This window comes from Eschrichtius robustus, chromosome 2 (assembly GCF_028021215.1).
Source record: "Eschrichtius robustus isolate mEscRob2 chromosome 2, mEscRob2.pri, whole genome shotgun sequence".
Lineage (NCBI taxonomy): Eukaryota > Metazoa > Chordata > Mammalia > Artiodactyla > Eschrichtiidae > Eschrichtius > Eschrichtius robustus.
In genome coordinates, this window is record NC_090825.1 from 143641421 (window position 1) to 143660616 (window position 19196).

Consider the following 19196-nt stretch of genomic DNA (forward strand, 5'->3'; position numbering starts at 1 on the left):
GAGGAAAGATGGCGTTTCTTTCCCAATAACTTGTACCGTTTTCCATCAGGTGCCTCACCGTGCTTATGATTCAGTTATTGTTTAGTTTATGGTTTTTACTGTTATTACTAATCCCCTTGCATGACTTTCTCATTACTATATTGCTATGCTATTTGTTGTGGGCTAGATGCTTTTTAACTCTGATTCCTTTTTCTTTCATTGACTTCTATTGGAAGGTCTCTCAATGACTTAAAATGCTTCCTTGGGTTGCGTGTAAAGCAGTCTTGCCTTTCAGAAGACATCCAAGGCTTCTGATGATCTTGTTTTGACACTGGCTTCTCAGATGGCATATTTGGTGCTGAGCTTAAGGCCCCGACCTGCAGTAGAAACTTAACACACCAGAACCTTCCTTGTTCGGTAATGCGTGTTTAATAGCGATTAGAAATGACAACGCCCGCTGCTGATCAGCTGTCAGGGGAGGCCCAGAAATGCCACAACCACGGGAACATGAAGTCTTCTCTCTGGGGGTCGGTCTCCGCTCCTACCCAGTTTCTGTGGAGCCTTGAGAAAACAGAATGGGGATCTTGCCATTTTTCTCCCATTACCTGGCAAACGTACCCACTACTCAGTCCTTCTCGGCCAAGTTCTAGCACAAAAGTCAAATCATCATCATCGTCATCATCATTGCTGACATTTATTGAGTTCTTACTATGAGCCAACCACTGCACTAAGCAACTGCATAATTATCTCATTGAATCATTAATTGTCCTATTTTATAGATGACTATTATCCCCTTTTACACAGGAGGAAAATGAAACACAGAGAGGTTAAGTAACGCGCTCAAGATCACTCAGCTCCTAAGCGGTATTGCTAGGATTCAAACCAAGCAATTTGGCGTGGCCTCTTAACGCTAGACCAGCCACGAGATGCATTCACCTCAGAAGATGTGAGGTGTAAGGAAGACGTGCTTTGCAAGTTAGTGTGGCAGTTGCACACTAGGATTTGGGTTTGAACCCCAGAAACCTTAAGGAGAGGGAACTAGGGTTTACTAGGTAGAGAGTGGCAACGCAGGCATTTGAAACAAAGTCTGTCTGACATCGGAACCTGTTGGCTCTGAGCCACCGTCCTCCCAGCCCCAAGCTGGGCCAGTCCATCACCTCCCTCATCGTATCATTCGCCAACTCCTGTTTCACCGACCTTCAACACATTGTTCTCCTATCCTCACAGCCACTGCCCTGTTCACTTGGCCACCAGCTCTCCCTGATGGCATTCCTCCTACTCACCACCTGCGGCGTTCTCCCAGAGCTCTTAGGAACATGACACTGCTCTCCCCAAACACCTTCAGTGGCTCCCAGTTGCCTCCCACAGTAGTTGTCAATCTTTGGTTTAAAGGCATTTATCTGGGGAGATTGTTATAAATGCATATTCCCAGGCTCTTCCCCCGTGCCAGCCGGTGCTGAAGCAGTAGGACTGGTGTATAGCTCAGGCACGTGCACGTTTTTAATTATCCTCCAGCAGGGCCCTGATGCTGGTGGTCAGGGGCCATATGCTGAGAATAAGTAACATATTTCTTAGAATGAGGTTCAGGGTCTTCCGTGATCTGAGCTCCTTTGGCACCATCTCCCGCTAAGTCCCGTACATCATAGATTCCGGCTACTTGTTCCTCACAGACACCACGGCCCTGCTTCTTCCTCTCTACTCATGCCATTTTCTTGGCTGGAATGTTCTCATCCTTCCCAAACTTTCCTATCAAACCGCTGCTGATCCTTGAGGACCAAGCTCCCAGGTCACCACCTCCCTGATGCACCCACAGAGAGAACCCTGCAGTCACACAGGACTTGGCGACACCTTGGCAGTGGCCCTTCATCCTGTGCCATGTTCTAGCTGGGGGGTTACATCGGTTTCTCCCACTGGATCACAAGCTTCCAGCCGTTTTCTTTGTATCTCCCTGCACCTAGTTTGGCACCCAGGAGATAGTAAGTGCTCTCTAAATGTCTAAGGGCTTGAATTTAGGCGTCAAGGATCATACAGATGAAAACATTGCTGGAAAATGTACAAGACAAAGTGAATGCAAGAAAACAAGATTCTAATTTGCTGGATTAATCACACAGGGATAAATCAGCCAGCATCGAGGCACAAATTTCAATGAAGGAAGGGAGAGAGCAAGTGAGGGAGGGAAAAAGGAGGAATGAAGAAAAGGAGGAACCAACAAGAGTTTACAGAAAAGAAATACCATTTGTTCTGCAGCTTACCTGCATCATCTCAGAAGGACAAAGCTGTTAAGAATGGAAGCTGTAGAGTTTGAATTGGCTAGGTTTGAATTCATGCTCCTCTAGTTAACTGTTCCCATTTTAGAAAATTACTTAACCCCTCTGGGCCTTCGTTGTCTCATCCATAAAGTGGGGGCAGTAGCAATACCACCTGATGGATTGCTGTGAGGCCTAAAAAGTCAATGCGTGTAAAGCATGTAGAACCGCGCTCGGCGTGTATTGAATGCTCCATAAATATTAGCATTAATCTTCACAAGCCTTTGAAATCATTGTTAATATCCCTATTTTACAGGAGAAACAGAGACTTAGAGAAAATAAGCTACTTGCCGAAGGTCACACTGCAGGCTAGATTTTGAGGCCATGTCTGGCTGACTTTGAGGCTTATGGCCCTAACTTGGTTTTCCTAACTTGGCAGGAAGATCCCCGAAAGGGGGGGCAGTGACCACGCACTCTCAAAGCCCTCACAGACAGCGCAGCCGCCTGACTCTCCTGGCTGGCTTCACCCTCACCCCTGCTTTCCCGTCTCCCCATCAGTCCCTCCCCTGAGTGGACGTCTGCGCTCAGGAGAGAGATGACAAGCCCCTTCCTCCCCACCAGAGGTGTAGGGGTCCTCCCCACCGCCCCAGAAATGCTTCCCTCAGAACATCCTTAGCAAAGAAGCCACTTTCCCCTTTCACAGCTGGCCTCACCTCTCTCGGGAAAGATGATCAGATCCCGCCTGTCCTTCCTGGAACCACCTAGGATGTTCCTTCAGACCCTCCATCTTTCACACCTGTCTTCCTCTGCCATCCCCAGCTGCTCCCCGCAATCTCCTGTAATGCGGACAGGCCAGGGGCCATGGCTGCTGCCCACAGGAGCCATTCCACCACCCATTGCAGTTCGAGGCTGAATCCCACCTCTCCTTCGTCCCACCCCTGACCTGAGAAAACGTGCAGGAATTCCTTGGCAGCAAGAACCCAGGAGGTGGGGCTTGAAGCCGGGCCCTTGGTTCGTGCTTTGCAGAAAGTGAGTCTCCACACTTGGCGAAGGCACCTTTGATAAAACAGTCGAAGAACCTCTGCACATATTCAGCACGAAGTGCGTGCCAGGCACTGTGCAGAGGGTTTAACCAGAGTGATCTTGTGTCATCCTCACGTCATGCATCATTATCATCCCCATTTCACAGCTAAGGAAACTGAGGCTCAGAGAAGTTAAGGTACTAGCCCAGCTATGGCTTTAGAACCCTATGTATCAGAATCACCTGTTAACTCACAGCTTGCTGGCTTCTCCCCACCTGCCCCCCAAAGTTTCTGATTCAGTAGGTCTGGGGTGCTAGCATCAGCCTGGAGAGCTTGTTAGATATCCAAACCCTCAGGCCCCACGCCAGACCCTCTGAGTCAGAATCTCACTCTCACAGCATCCCCAAATGACTTATGCGCACATCCAAATCTGAGTCTGGATGACGTTGCCCTTGGACTCTGCTCATATGGCCCAGAGAGAACTGAACAGGAGCGGCGCTACCACTTTTATCTTACTTCTCCCCAGCTTGCCAAGCAGGTGTGGAGGATGCCTGCCTCCCCAGTTTGGAAGCTGCAGTGCCCTTTATGTGGTGCCCTCATGTGAGTCCATGCCTCTAGAACGTGCCCACTCCCGCTGTTTCCCATGCTTGTTGCATCACCAAACATAAATCACTTGGCAGGACCTACCTCAGTCAGCCCTCCCCCAAGTCAAATCGCTTCTGAGACTAAAAACTTTTTGTTTCCTTTTTAAACTACTAGATAAGTTGCAGAACAGTCTTAGAAAGCAGAGTGCCTAACTCCGGAGAAACTAGCTGTAGGTGTGATGTGTACAGCGGTGGGGAAGTACTCCGGTTTTAGAAAAAACTTCCGTATTGGGAAATAAACCAGTCTTTAGAGAGGTCAGCTGGGATGGGTGCTGGGAAAGAGAGTGTTTCCCCCCTCTTGTCTCTTTGTGATGGGATGATTTGGAACAATTTTCTCCTAATAAAAATAATGATAATAAAATCAAATCTATAGATTTCTTACTATGTGCCAGGCATTGTACATGGCACTTCACAGGCATTATTTCATTTCATCCTCTTAAAAACACCATGGGTTTTTTAATGCAGAATTTTTGTCGCATTTTAAAGATAAGGAAATTGAGGCGAAAAATAGTGTCCATAGTTACACAGCTGGTAAAAACGAAGGGAAATTCGGGCTAACTCATAAGCCTACACTGCCTGGTAGTGTTCTACCTGCTGGGGAGACGGCAGTGAATAAACAGACCTTCATGTCTTGGGGAAGCTCCCACGCTTGTGGGTAATGAGACACCAATAATTTGCAAGCTGGTCTCAATGCTTAAAGCATAAAAAGAATGAAAAGCTACTTCAATCTGGACTTGAGCTGCAAAAAGCTTACTGTGTACTCTGAAAATTTTAAATATTCATTATATAATTAATGCTGTTCAGTCACACACACACACACACAAAAAAAAACTTAAACTTTTTTAAGAACAGCTTAAGCACTTATCGATTGAGAACTTTTATAACTCTCAAAATGGAGGCATCCCCGTATCTCTACAGGTATTTTAAATGAGTTGAATTAATCATAGGCTTAAAAGTCTCTTGCGATCTTCGTTAACGTCCCTGGGTTTAATTAAAACATCTGTGCACTTTTAATTTATCGATTCATCCAACTCATATGTCATGTTTTTAACACACCCCAGCATGCTCTGCATCATTTTTAACCCGATTTCCACTTAACTAAAGCAATTAAATTCACCCCGGATTAATTAAAGCATCCATACTTTCGTGCTTAAGTCAGCCCGTGCTTCTTTCCCCACATGGCTCCTGAATGTCAGAGATCTGACACACCTGATGAGTTTTTCGTCCTTCTGGAAATTCTTCCCTGAATCACTTCCTGGCTTATTAATATGCCATCTGACAGAACGGGAATGAGGAAGTGGGTGCACCTGAACTTTGGCTCTCTGAGCCAGAGACTCTGCCCCCGTCTGTCAGAAGCATCCTTCGCTTTCCTCTCTTCACGGGGGGCCTGCTGGATCTTGCCCCCCCCCCACCCGCCACCGCACTGAGACCAACTAGAGTGTCTGAGTGGTCCAGGCAGGAAGGTGGTGGGGGGCTGTTGTGGTCAGAGGCGATCATCGTGAACAGGATGCCTGGTGATCTTTGCATTTATACTTTCGTCATTGCTCCTTAGTTCTGCTTTCCAACCTCCTCACTCTTCCTACAAAAACACTCCTTTCTTGTCCTGACCATTTAATAGGGAGGGAAAACTGAGGCACCAGCGTCAACAGGCTTCTCCGTTGGGCATGGGATGTCAGACAGCTATTCAGATAGGGACAAGTGATCCCCCTAGAAGCTAGTTTGGATTTCTGCCCCTACCCACTGTGACAGAGCCCGTTTCCCCTCAGCCATGGCAGTGTTGGGGGTTATCAGTCTTCTGGATTTTTTTTTGTTGTTTTCTTGTTTAATTTTTTAATTGAAGTACAGTTGATTTACAGTGTTGTGTTAATTTCCGTTGTACAGCAAAGTGATTCAGTTGTACATATATATACATTCTTTTTTTATATTCTTTTCCATTATGGTTTATCATAGGATATTGAGTATAGTTCTCTGTGCTATAGAGTAGGACCTTGTTTATCCATTCTATATATAAAAGCTTATAGATCTATTTTAATCTAAGTCAAGGATTATTTCTCATTTTTTATCTATACTTATTTAATTGCTAATGAAGCTGAGAATCTTTGCATACTTTTATTGATGGTGTATAATTATATTTATGTCCTTTGCCCAGGTTTTCATTCGTTTGTCTGTTTTTATTGATTTGTAAGAGCTCTTTGTGTATTTCATATATCAAACTTTATTCTGTGAAATATGTTAGAAAATATTTTTTCCCAGGGTTGCTCATCCTTCAGTTTTGTTTAGGGTGTTCTTTATCATGCAGAAGATTTAAATTCTAAGTGATCAAATCTGATCTTCTTGGTTTCTGGAATTTATGTCTTTTTTATATATCCCACTCTCAAGAAAATAAAATTAGTCTTCAATATTTTTTCTAATACTGTTGTAGTTTTTTTTTTTTTTCTATTTGGATCTTTAATCTGTATCGGATTTATTTCTGAGTATAGTGCGCAGTAGAGGTCAAACTTTATTGTCTGCCAAATACGGTGCCTAACACCGCCCTGTAAGATGTTATGGAAAAACGCAAACAAACTTGCAGGCCAACCCCATAGATTGTCAATTGCAAGGATGGAGCAAGAAGCAAAACTTGCCTTTCCTGACTTCTGCTCAGCACCAAGCTGCGTCCACAGTCTCGAAAGACAACGGGACACCAGTTTTGGTTTCGAGGACACTGAACTTTGTTTGCCTCACCTCCATGATCCAAATATTATATCCTCAATTGCTTCAGGAGACTCAAGGCATCTTTGTTTCTCTGTCCCTTTTCCCTACCACCTAACCCAGCTACTAGCACATATTAGCTTCTTCATAAGTTTTCATTGACTAACTGCGATGTGAGGCAACCAATTGTTAGTACAATTTTTGACACTTTACCCAGAGTGCTAGGTTCAAGTATTCTCAAGTCTCTTTTCCAGAAGGGTTTCAATCAGATTTCAAATCATTTTTAAAAGACACATTATTTGTTTTTTGTTTTTTAATTTTATTGAAGTATAGTTGATTTATGATGTTGTGTTAATTTCTGCTGTACAGCAAAGTGATTCAGTTATACATGTATATATCCTTTTTCATACTCTTTTCCATTATGGTTTATCAGAGGATATTGAATATAGTTCCCTGTGCTGTACAGTAGGACCTTGTTGTTTATCCATCCTATATATAATAGTTTGCATCTGCTCATCCCAAACTCCCAGTTCGTCCCTCCTCCACTCCCCTCCCCCTTGGCAACCACAAGTCTGTTCTCTGTGTCTGTGAGTCTGTTTCTGATTTGTAAATAAGTTCATTTGTGTCATGTTTTATATTCCACATATAAGTGATATTATATGGTATTTGTCGTTCTCTGTCTGACTTCGCTTAGTATGATAATCTCTAGGTCCGTCCATGTTGCTCCAAATGGCATTATTTAGTTCTTTCTATGGCTGAGTAATATTCCATTGTATATATGTACCACATCTTCTTTATCCATTCATCAGTCGATGGACATTTAGGTGGTTTCCATGTCTTGGCTATTGTAAATAGTGCTACTATGAACATTGGGGTGCATGTATCTTTTTGAATTATAGTTGTGTCTGGATATATGCCCAGAAGTGGGATTGCAGAATTATATGGCAACCCTATTTTTAAAAAGACACATTATTCGAAAGTCCCTCTGCGTATCTAGCCCAGCCCACAAATGACATGTCAAGTTGCAGGCATTTTTCCCTCTGTCTGGCTGGCTGGCTGGCTGGCTGGGCCTCCTCAACCCCCTCTACCTTCTCTCCAGGTAGTCTCTGTACTGTAAGCTCCAAGTAGATGGGACCCGTTTAACTTAAAGCAGCAGACACGGGTGGCTTGTCCTGTTACTGCCCACTGAGTAAATAATACTGATAATTCATTTCATCCCTTACAGAGAACTTCGGAGGGAGAAAAAAAAAGCTCCAGCTTGACCATTAAAATGACCTTTACACTATTTAGGTGAATCTAAATTGTGTCATTTTTCTTGGTCATCAGCCTGTTAACTTGTCAGTCCTTAGTGGCAGTGGTATATTTTTCTTCTGCGCAAGTCTTAGAGCTTCCATTTACTAGATTTAGTAAAACAGGAATGGTCACTTTGTGCAAACATTTTAATTAATTTTAAATAGAACGTTGAATGTACAATGCTGTGCTCCTGGAAAGCCTTAGGAAGAGGGGAGAGAGACAGGGACATAAAACTTTCCACATGTGATTCCAGAACCATCTCCCGCCCACAACCAGAGAAGACTAGGGGAAGAAAAAGATGATGTCTTTCTATTAGTATTATTTGATGCTTTTCTGGCGGTGCTGGTGGTGTGTGTGCCTTTGAGACCTACTGCATTTTTAATTTTATTAACCCTTGAAGTCAGTCTGGAGATTCAGTTTAGAATTTCATAAGGGAACATCCGTTACTTGCAAACCAGGTGTCAGCTACTGTTTTGAGTCCTCGGGCATTTCAGCACACTTAATGTTCCCATCAACTCTGAGAGAGAATGTTTTGATGGGGAACGTGGGTCTCAGAGAAGTACAGTGATCTTGTCAAAATCCCAAGGCTGGTAAGTGATGGGTCAGGATTTGAACCCAGGTCTTTCTGGCATCAAAACCCTTATTCTTTCCACCTCTGTTCCATATCACGTCCAGGTAGATGCAGTCAGAATTGTTTGTCCTATAACCTGTCATTAAAAAAAAAAAAAAAAATCTTGTAGATTTAGTGATAGTAAAACTATAAGAAAAGTTATTAATGCAGGAGGTCCCCACCTCACGCGCAGCCTCTCAGATGAGGACCAGGCTGAACCTTACATACTGTGATGCTCTGGGTTGAGTTGTGTCTGAGGATGAGTCTTATTACCCTGAGGGAAGGAGTTCTCCGTGCAGGTCAGCCCAGTGACCACTGGAGGGCGCTCATCTGACATTTGCCCTCTGTCCCATGCTAAATGGGTTACTAGAGGGCGTCGTTCTTCTTTAACCTGCCTTCCGCTTTTTTTATGTGACATCAGCGGAACCTGTCGAGTGCCCTGCTTTCTGGAGAACATCACAGTGTTTTTCATTTTCTGCCACCCTCCTGGTGAGCATACAGCAAACATATTGAAGGAAGGCTGCATTAAGAATGTGGAGAACTCCCTGACCTATTCTCTACTTTTTTTTTCCCTGAGTAATTTAAGTAGGTCATATTTTAAATTTGATTTCCCAGGCACCTAGTTTTAAATAAAATCCATTCTTACCTTCTAGACAATCCAATTTTTTTCACCACTTGGAGTTTATGCAGAAGGAAAACAGTTACCATATGAATAAAGAAAATAATCCTAACTGTATTTTATCAATTAATAAAGACAATTGTTTCCTCCTTACGTTCTACCCTCTTCCACCTTTTGGGTGGAAGGAAAGTGCAATGGGAGCCCATTGGTGGTGATTTGATGTAACTTTCTCTGCCACCCAGGACAAGTTCAATATATAACCCTCATGTCAGAAACAGCCCTTGGAAGCTCTTATCACGAGACGTGAGTAGCCACGCTTCTTACTGTTTTCCTGTTTGAGTGTGCAAGGGAAGAAGTGCAAGTAAGAAATGATGCTGATTCTAGTCTTCCCACCAGGAGGTATCCCACAAGTGTTACCTAGATCAGAGATGGCAAGTGAGTTTTCTCTTGCCAACTCCGCCTGCTCCCAAGTCCCAGCCAGGGCGCTACACTGAAGGTTTTTAGGCTCTTCCTAGGCTCGGGAGGACAAGATGCCATGATCTGCCCCTGCAGAGGTGCAGGAAGGGAGAATAGTAGCTCATGTGCACTCATTTGCCCTCCCTGACCTAAAGCTTAGCATGAGTCTTATGGGGCACTGACATGGGACCAATTTACTTTGTCCTGGAAGCCCTCTCAATACTTTGAGAAAGCCCATCATTTCTCATACTTGTTCGTATTTGCACGGTCTCTAATCTGAATCTTGGGCACCCTGGTTCAAAACTCTTTCCTCTACCCTCTCTCAGACAATCAGCATGGGTCGCAACTCTATAGATCTCTCTGCTCAAGTCTCTTGGAAATAGAAGGCATGCTCCCTACATTTAGAAAGAGTTTATCTAAATTTAACATGTAGCTTTGATGTTCTCTCTTTTGATCTCATTCTTCTTCTCTGGTAGATTCATAAGGATAAGAATGGAAATGGTTGTTTTTACAACTATTCTAAAATAGAACATGGGGGTGGGGATAGCCCCTGGATCGCATGTCAGCTGTTGAGGTGTTTTAGTTTCATGTCAGTTTACAGTTAGGGTCAATTACAATCAACACACACTTCACCAGAAAAAGGCATTGTATGTACAACATGAGGTCCACTCTAGAAATTGTTCTTTCCACACCTTTCATAAATGGCCATTTTGTGCTTGCCCACACGCCCACCACTTGGGAATCCCTGAATGTCAGGAACATAACAGACATATTTACTAATCAAGCCAACATTGATGAATGCAACACTGGAAGGAAATCAACAGTGATAAACATAGTCTTGTCCTTGAGTAGCTTACTGTATCTTCGGGAAATTAGACACAGAAGGAGAATTAATTACTATGAAAACTAAATAGAACATGACAACGAAAGGGGAACGGTAAGGTGGATGGGGCCTTTACTAAGGAGCGATCTAATTAGGTATGTAATCGCGTCAGGGGATGGGGAGACCATTCCAGTTGCAGGCACACATGTACCTGTAGAATTCTTGGAGTCTGTGCATTCCAAATCACAGGTAAACCAGGAATTGTTAAAACACCCCTGTCGGTCATTTCTGAAGGTCCCTGCATGCCAGTTCCATAGCCTGGAGCCATGACCTCATTTTAGGCTCATGGTGGAAGCCAGGTTGGAAATTCAGGTTCTTTACAAACTGATCCTGAAGTGAAAAGTCCAAAGTCTGAAGGTGACCACTAAAATCTCACTCTTGATGACCTCCAAAGGGGCAGTATTGGCACGGTTGAGGCCGAACTGGTTAAGACCTGTTGGTAATTCATACCAGACCATCCCCAGATTGTCAGCCCTCTTCCTATCAACAGAGGCAAGAGGGTCCCTGCTGACATGAACTGCTAGAGATTTCATGTCTTCAACCTGCCCTCCCCTTCCTGTTTTTTTATAAGGCCAGGCGTATTTCCTCTTTATACTTGATCACACATGTTATGCTTTGGGGTAGGCACAATTATTTCTCTGTGGTCTAGATAAGGAAAGTGAAGCATAGAGAGATTGTGCCTCAACAGTGGCCCATCCCCTGCCTTTTTAATGAACATAAACTTATCAGGAGTAGGAGCTGACTAATCTGAGAGTAAAACATTCAGCAAAATGAGTTCTGATCCCCATTACCGACAGCAGCAACAGGCATGTCCATGCAGCTTAGTTAAAGGCACAGCTTAGAGTCAAGGCAACCTGGTTTCCAGTGGGGCCCCCCCTACTCGTGACCTTTGTGATTTCCGGCAACGTAATTTCACCAATCTGAGCCTCAGCTGTAAAATGGGAGCGTGATTCTAGCCTCCCACCTCGTTGGGTGATCATGACGATTCAGCAATAAATTGCGCGTGAAGGACCCTATGCCGTGCCCGGCATATAATAAGCATTCAGTTGGTGGTAACTGCTGTAATTAGTAGCATTTTTTAAATTAATTTTTATTGGAGTATTGTTGATTTCCAATGTTGTGTTAGTTTCTGCTGTACAGCAAAGTGAATCAGTTATACCTATGCCTATAGCCACTCTTTTTTAGATTCTTTTCCCGTACAGGTCATTACAGAGTACTGAGGAGAGTTCCCCGTGCTATTCAGTAGGTTCTTATTAGTTGCTATTAGTAGCATTTTTGTTGTGGTGGTTATTGTTTATCTGAAGATGGCTCTGCACCTCCGTGGCCCGAGTCCCCGGCCTAGAGCACTGCCAGCAAAGCCGAGATGCCCGGCAGGCTCAGCCTCCTTAGACGGACACAGCCCTTCAGGCGCTGTCCCCAGCCCCATCCTCTGTGACCTGGTGCTCTGTCTTTGCTCTTTGCAGCTGCCTGCCCCGTCCTGTGCAGCGGGAATGGACAGTACTCTAAAGGGACGTGCCAGTGCTACAGCGGCTGGAAGGGCGCGGAGTGCGACGTGCCCTTGAATCAGTGCATCGATCCTTCCTGCGGGGGCCACGGCTCCTGCGTCGATGGCAACTGTGTCTGCTCTGCCGGCTTCAAAGGCAAGCACTGCGAGGAAGGTAAGCGCCAAGGGGTGGGCTGGGCAGCCGTGGGGGCGGGAGGCGTTTGCAGGCCCGGACCTTTGCTAGTGAACCCAGTCCTGGCTCCGTGTTTTGCAAAGGAAGTTTCAACATTTTGCACTTCAGACCCCTCGGCTTTGATGGACTTCTTAAGCTGTAGAACTTAAGAGAGAAGGCTTGCTGGGTGGCTCTGGAAGACATGTTTTGTTTTCCCCTTCTTTATGTTAATTAGCTCCTTTTCTTTCTCTCCTTTGTTTTTCTGTCTTCTGTCTCCCTCTGCTTCTCCTCCCCTTCCTGATCTTTCTTTTCCTTTTTCTTCCTTCCCCTTCCCCATCTTCCTCTTTTTTTTCTGCTTTATTTAAAGTCCTCTGAATTGGGAATTATGGTATCCAGAAAAAAAGAAACAAGAACCTTAATCCTCCTCCCTTCCCCAAAGCTGTTTTCTTTTCTTTTCTTTTTTTTTTTTCTTAAAGCTGTTCCTGGTAATCTCAGACCCATATATGTCTGTGTAAATATTTCTGCAGAAATTAATATCAATAGGAGGCAGTCAGGCTTGAAAGACTGTAGGTACCTGTGTCATTTAGAGACACCATGTAGGGCAAATGATCCTGGTTACCTACAATCACAGAGACTTAGAGGAGAGTGGGCGTGCGGCGAGAGGGCTGGGATTTGATGAGTCCTGAAGAGCTCACTCTAGCGTGCTTTGAAGTAGTCACTAGCACACGTGGGCAAACCAAGCCTGATCGGAAGCTTGCGGGGTAGGGGGGCTGGTTTGGGGGAAGAAGTACAGGAATACAGGGAAAGAGCACCTCTCCGGAGGTGTTCGGAAGCCAGCTCTAACTAGTTCTAGTTGCTCTGGTTAGTGCTTCTGGAAGTCATTTGGTAGCAAGGTGTTGGGACCTGTGAGGCACTGGAACTCGGCCAAGCTGCCTGTCAGCCTTCCCCCTCTGTATTTGCCCTTCCAGAGTACGGTTTTAGTTGCCCATCTATTGCTTTTCCCCTTATAAAGAATCAACCACAGTTAGTAGGAAGGTAAAAACCTAGGTTCTCTCCATCTCTCGCCTGCTCAGTCATTACAGCCCTCACCGCAAAGTAATGACAGTGGCTTTCCCTTAGATACCCACACAAAAGCAGCTCCCCTTGTGACTTCTCCCATTTCATAGTTTTTAGAACTATTTCCACAAAGACTCAGCTTCTGTGACATTATTCTTCTAAGATTTTCCAATACATCACTGCTAGTTCCCTTAATGGGGCCCAGAAGTGTGACCCCACCCCCAGATTCTCACTTGTTCAACTCTCTCTCTATTTTTCCTCTATAATAAAAGGTAGCCTCCCTCCCTCCATCTGCATCATAAAACCAAATTGGGAGCTTGGATGGAGGAAGTGCTGATTTAATAACCCTGTTTGAAAGGTTAAAGTTCTTAAAGATAAATGGACTGCAGGAGGCAAAGCTGCATTGGCTGAAGACATGGGAGAGGCCAACAATATGACAAGCAAGGTTAACACGCCCTTTTGCATATACCTCATTTGGCAAGAGGATAGTGATAGAGCAATGGTGTTGCCCATCTTAGAATTTTTTCTGTCCCGTCAAGATTGTGCATATCTGTATGAGTGGGATTTCAAGTAGTCTCTCAACTTTGTCACTCTCCCAACTGGTCTCATTTAAATGTTCAGAATGAATTAAGCATCCAACAAAACAAGGAAGCCACGTGGATCATTATGAAAGGATGAAATCGCCTCTATTGATTTCTGCTACCCCAAAAGAATGAACCAAGACGATGCATATGCTGTTTTCAAAATAGGAAATGGAATCAGAAAGCCTGGATCAGCACTTTTTCTTCCATTTAGCTTTTTTCTTTCTGACATTCATCATAGTCATAACGTTCAAACAGTTTACCTGAAATGGCCATGGCAACGAAATCAATAGCTGTCATCCTCCGTTTTTGCTGCATAAACATTGTTGTACAATTAGCAAATTTGCACAAGAAAATGAAAGGACAGATTTGTGAGGTTTCACTCGATGATGTCTGGGGGAGTGGGAAGGTGAGACGAGAGAAGAATTGACATATTAGTTTAAGTCAGCCATGTTTTCATGTCAGTTTCATGGTTGAGTCATTTCTCAATGACATTTAACTTCATAAATGTAATTCATGGTTCTTCAGGGGTTTATAGTACATATTGTTTGTAAAACTCCTTGACCTCCTTTTCTATCCTTAGGGACAAAAGTTGCATTCACAACCCTTTTTTGTCAAACCTACAGAGGGCCCAAGACTAAATGAGTTCTAATGATTTCAGCTGCCAGAGGGCTGGTGGTGTAAGGCACATGGTACTTAGCTGGTAAAGGCCACTGTCCCCCTTTTAAGTATAACACTGTTTCTATTTATAAAGCTTTGTAAAATGCCATCCTCCCTCCTGCCTGCCTAAGACTCTGAGGAGGTGGCCACAAGACCATCGTATGAAACTGGAACCAAATTTAAAATTCATAGTGAAACTACTCCCCTTAAAGTCTGAATTCAGTTATTCCATCAGCTGCTATAATTATATAGCACAAAGGGCATATTTACTGGTTTCACTGACCTGAGAAAGGGTTATCTCATATTTCTAGATACAACAAATGGTTCTTTTGATGACATTCCACTCCAGGGCTAATAAATCTCAGTGGATTTTCCTCCTTCCTTCATACTGTAATTCAGGATAGAGAAGCAAAAGCTAATTTATCTGGAAGAAAAGTGCCATTTTCTTCCTTTTTTTTTTTTTTTTTTTTGGTATATTACTTTTTATTTCATCCTTTTAGAAAAAGATCATATGATAGTTTTTTTCAGTTTTTCGAGAGCTCCTAGCTATTGGCACCTCACCAAACATTTTAAAGTGGCTAATTATAGATGGAGAGTGATTTTTGAGGCACATAGCACATGAGGTATTTTTGTGTAGATTTTGATTTTGCTATGTTCGAAATGGGGACAGAGTAAAAAACTAGAACTTTGGGATTTTCTTTTATGAGAAGAATATGGACAAGATTGATTCTGAATGAATGAGTTCATGTTTTGCAGATTCCAAATTGCACAGCATTCTTCCCAAAAGCAAGATGTTGTTAGCACCCTTTTCTCTTTCTTGTCAGTCCTTCACACTGGAAATTTGTCTCATTAACAACAAATGCTTATGGCAAAGTCTGCCGTTTATCCTTACAGCAATTATGTATTGAGCACCTACCGTATTCCCTTGACTGTGAGAGGCGTGAGATGTTAAAGGCATTGCACAGCCTCTGTGTGAATGTCTTCCATGTGTTTGAATCTTTCAGTTCATTTACATCCAGATGTGCTCCACCCTCCTGAATGGAGCAAATTTGAAAATATCAGAAAGGGTTCATGTCATCAGGAGTAATAGTCCCCAAGGCAATGAGTTCAACATTAAAGTGATTGTAACCAGAGAAAATGACATCATCATAAATGTCTCCAACTAATAATAAGTCACTGAAATGTACCTTTCTGAGAGTATTCCTGATTAAAAAAAATAAATAAAAGCAAAAAACAATGGCAGCTTTTGCTTCCCCATGGCTCAAATAGTTTTGAACTGATTTCCATAAATAACATCTTCCTGAGAAGGTCCAAATGGGATCCTGAAAAAACATCTCTTAACGCTGAAAATTCTTATTTCTGCCTCAAGCTGTGCCCCCAGATGATGGCAGAAGCAAAGGCTTTAATCTAGGCCAACAGACCTGATTTCCAAGCTGTTAAAATGAGCGAAGTTTATGTCTTAGTCAAATAAGATGACAAGCCCCCCCCCCCGCCATTGCTCTGATCCACAAGGCACCATCTGAGCCTCACGCAAGACCACTGTTCACCACTCAAACCCCACGGTGTGCAGTGCCCTCTGTTCAAATGCCACTGCATCATTTTCTAGGAGTACCTAAGGAAGCTGGTCTTCCTCTAAAAAGCCCTGTTTATCCATCCTTAGGCTGGATGGATGTCCAAAGTTTGGGGTCACATTCTCATACAAAAAGTCCTGTCCTGAGAACTGGCCTTTGCAGCTCACTGCTCTCCTCACTTTGAGTGGATTCCAGAGTAATAAACTTCAAGTCACTACTGGATGTATAGCCACTCTGATTACTAAGATGGCCAAGCAATCAGACCATGAAACTGGCAAGAACAACAGTGAGTGGAATCTGACCGTTCATTCGCCTGATTGACGGTCTGGGGGGAGGTCAGTGCCACAGCCAGAGACTCACCCATCCATTTTACTAAGATTATGTGTAGGAAGGTTACCCCTTTGGGATCACTTCCACACCCAACTTCACCTCTTCTATCCTGCACGTTTACTGACTTCTTCCAGTAGATGTGTGCTCAGAGAATGAAAACTAATTTTAGACTTAGCCTAAGTGAAACTTAATTAGGAAAGTGACTCATGCATGAGTGTCACTGGTTTTCTTTTTCATCTTTTGGTACCTTCTGAAGTCAAGTATTCGTGAAGTTAGACTGAGCCTCTCTACTTTTCTCTCCAAAAGTGAGGGATGATCGGGTCTGGTATCACATGTAGAGACATCACCTGCATTCATGGTCCAGTCTCAGAAGCCCTGATGTGGTTTAATAAGATACTAATGCTTATAAGTACAAGGTTCTCAAGGTTGGATGATACATCTCTATATTTGGGTCCTCCTAATTCTGCTTGAGAAATCCCCCTTTTTCCTTTACATTCTCTTCAAGTTTGAGATTTGGTGTTTTAACAAATAAAAAGTCTGTAATTCTTTATGGGTATCCTTCAAGGGGCCATGTACTACCTGGGCTGCTCCATTTGCTTGCAGGCAGGTAGGAATTGGTGGACCACTGGTCCGTTCAGCTGTAAACTGGTGTTTCATGGCCCATCCCCCATGAGTGATCAATACTTTTCCTCTTTGTTTTTTTTTCAGTTGATTGCTTGGATCCTACGTGCTCCAGCCATGGGGTCTGTGTAAATGGAGAATGCCTTTGCAGCCCTGGCTGGGGTGGTCTCAACTGTGAGCTGGCGAGGGTCCAGTGCCCAGACCAGTGCAGTGGACATGGCACTTACCTCCCCGATACGGGCCTCTGCAGCTGTGATCCCAACTGGATGGGTCCCGACTGCTCCGTCGGTAAGCCAAGAGGTTTTCTCCTCACTTTCCCCAACACTCATGCCCTGTGTTCCTTCCAAAAGCCCAAACAGATGGGAATCTGCTCTTTCCACTCGGGATGGAGGGACTTTGGTCAGTTGCATAGTACCGCTCTTGCTCTGTCCTCAGTCATGAAGTCTTTGATCCTTGAGAAGAGAACAAACAAACAAATACCACTTGGTTCTTGTGCCTCCTTGGTTTCATCACTGCAAGTGACTGAGGGGCCCAGGAGGGATGCTTCCATTTGCATTGTAGCTTTCTTATGTACACTCCCTAAAGGTACCAGAAAACAAAACAGAACAATTCAGTCTCAGACAAACTGAATGGAATGTCCTATAAAAGAGAAAAGACGCTCCCTTGGGGTGCCAGGTGAACATGTTATAAAGCTCTGCAATACTCCAGTGACAGGAAGATAATGAAGTTGCACTGTACCCTTTATTTTCCTAAAATTAAGAGTACGTGTCTTACCTCCCTAGTGACCTTAAAATGGAATGGTTCAACAGTTCAAGCCAGTCTCCACCTTTCCAAGAATGGTTCCGTTCACACTGTCAAGCGCCTATCCAAGCAAGCCATCATCCTTCCGCCCCCTTCTGTCAGATTACCATGGCAATCAGGAAGGGAATCTATGCGAAGCTTTGCTACAATGGGAAAGAAATGAATATTTCATTCCAGAAGGAAAAAAAAAAGGAAGAGTCAGTTAAAATGAGCTATTTTGGCTATCTTCTCAGCCCACTCGCCTCTGCCTTCAACTCTGATGTTGGTGGTCCAGGCCAAGCTCTGTGGAGGATGGGGGGAGGGGGCCCCCTAGATCCAAGGCCCAGCGGTGCTACCGACATGCTGTGTGACTTGGAGTGAGTCACTGACCCTCCTGGTCTGGTTTCCCCTCCCCTGGCACGATGAGCCATGCCTCCCTCAGTAGTCTGTCGTAAGGATGGGTGTCTGGCACGTGCTTGTCCCCGAGTGAGAGGTCTGGAATGCCAGAGAGTGCATATCTGTCTGTATGTCTCCTCCCCAACCACAAAAGACTTTGAGCTCCTTTGAGAAAGAGGCTGTGTAAATGCAGCACAATTAGAGCGGTCATGGTTGCCACCAAGGTGCCGATCTGGGTGACAGCTGGGCCTGCAGTCATCGTGAGGTTGGAGCCGCTGGGTCTCCGACTGGCCTCTGATCAGTTCAGGCTCTCAACAGGGAAAAGAATCCCAGCTGGCTGGGGAGTCAGGCTCCACAGGTATCTTTTCAGGTGGGCACCTCCCGGGTAGCTTGGCCAAACTGCTTGAGCAGCAATGTCTGTCTGACCTCTTCCTGGGATGGTCTCAAGCCCCAGAGCAGTGGTTCTCACACTTCAGTGTACATCAGAAACACTTGGAGGACTTGATAAAACAGATTTCTAAGTCCCACTCCCCACGTTTCTAAGTCAAGAGGACCAACCAGGGCATAGGAAGTTGCATTTCCACATAGTTCCCAGGGATGGCGATGCAGCCAGTCCGGGGACCCCACTGTGAGAACGCTGCTCTAGAAACTACCTCACAGTGGATGAATACCCAGCCAGTGGAGAGACAGGCCGCCCAAGATGACATACCTCTGGGCCTTGGGCCAGCTCCAGGGACCCGGGCCATGTGTGTGGTCTGGCCTCCAGTGGAGGGTTTCACCGGCTGTGGTGTTGAGCTGTAATCATTGTTTTTCTTCCAGAAGTGTGCTCAGTAGACTGTGGCACTCACGGCGTCTGCATCGGGGGAGCCTGCCGCTGTGAAGAGGGCTGGACAGGTGCAGCTTGTGACCAGCGCGTGTGCCACCCCCGCTGCATTGAGCACGGGACCTGTAAAGATGGCAAATGTGAATGCCGAGAGGGCTGGAATGGTGAACACTGCACCATTGGTAGGCAAACGGCAGGCACCGAAACAGGCACATATTGCTTTATTTTCATAAATCGTAGATCTATAGTGATGGTCGTGCGTTGCAACTGGCTGTTCCTT

At 44.6% G+C, this 19196-nt stretch overlaps 1 protein-coding gene across 5 annotated transcripts in view; it reads left to right on the forward strand.

The window, feature by feature from the left end:
- Positions 1-19196, forward strand: part of TENM2 (teneurin transmembrane protein 2) — a 998704-nt gene that overhangs the window by 825224 nt on the left and 154284 nt on the right. For 4 of the 5 annotated variants that reach the window (XM_068536332.1, XM_068536333.1, XM_068536335.1 and 1 more), the window contains 3 exons: positions 11907-12101; positions 17005-17205; positions 18913-19098. In XM_068536332.1, the coding sequence (XP_068392433.1) occupies positions 11907-12101; positions 17005-17205; positions 18913-19098 (582 nt within the window). Of the gene's footprint in view, positions 1-11906; positions 12102-17004; positions 17206-18912; positions 19126-19196 lie in introns of all 5 variants that reach the window. The other variant, XM_068536336.1, reaches the window with a different exon arrangement.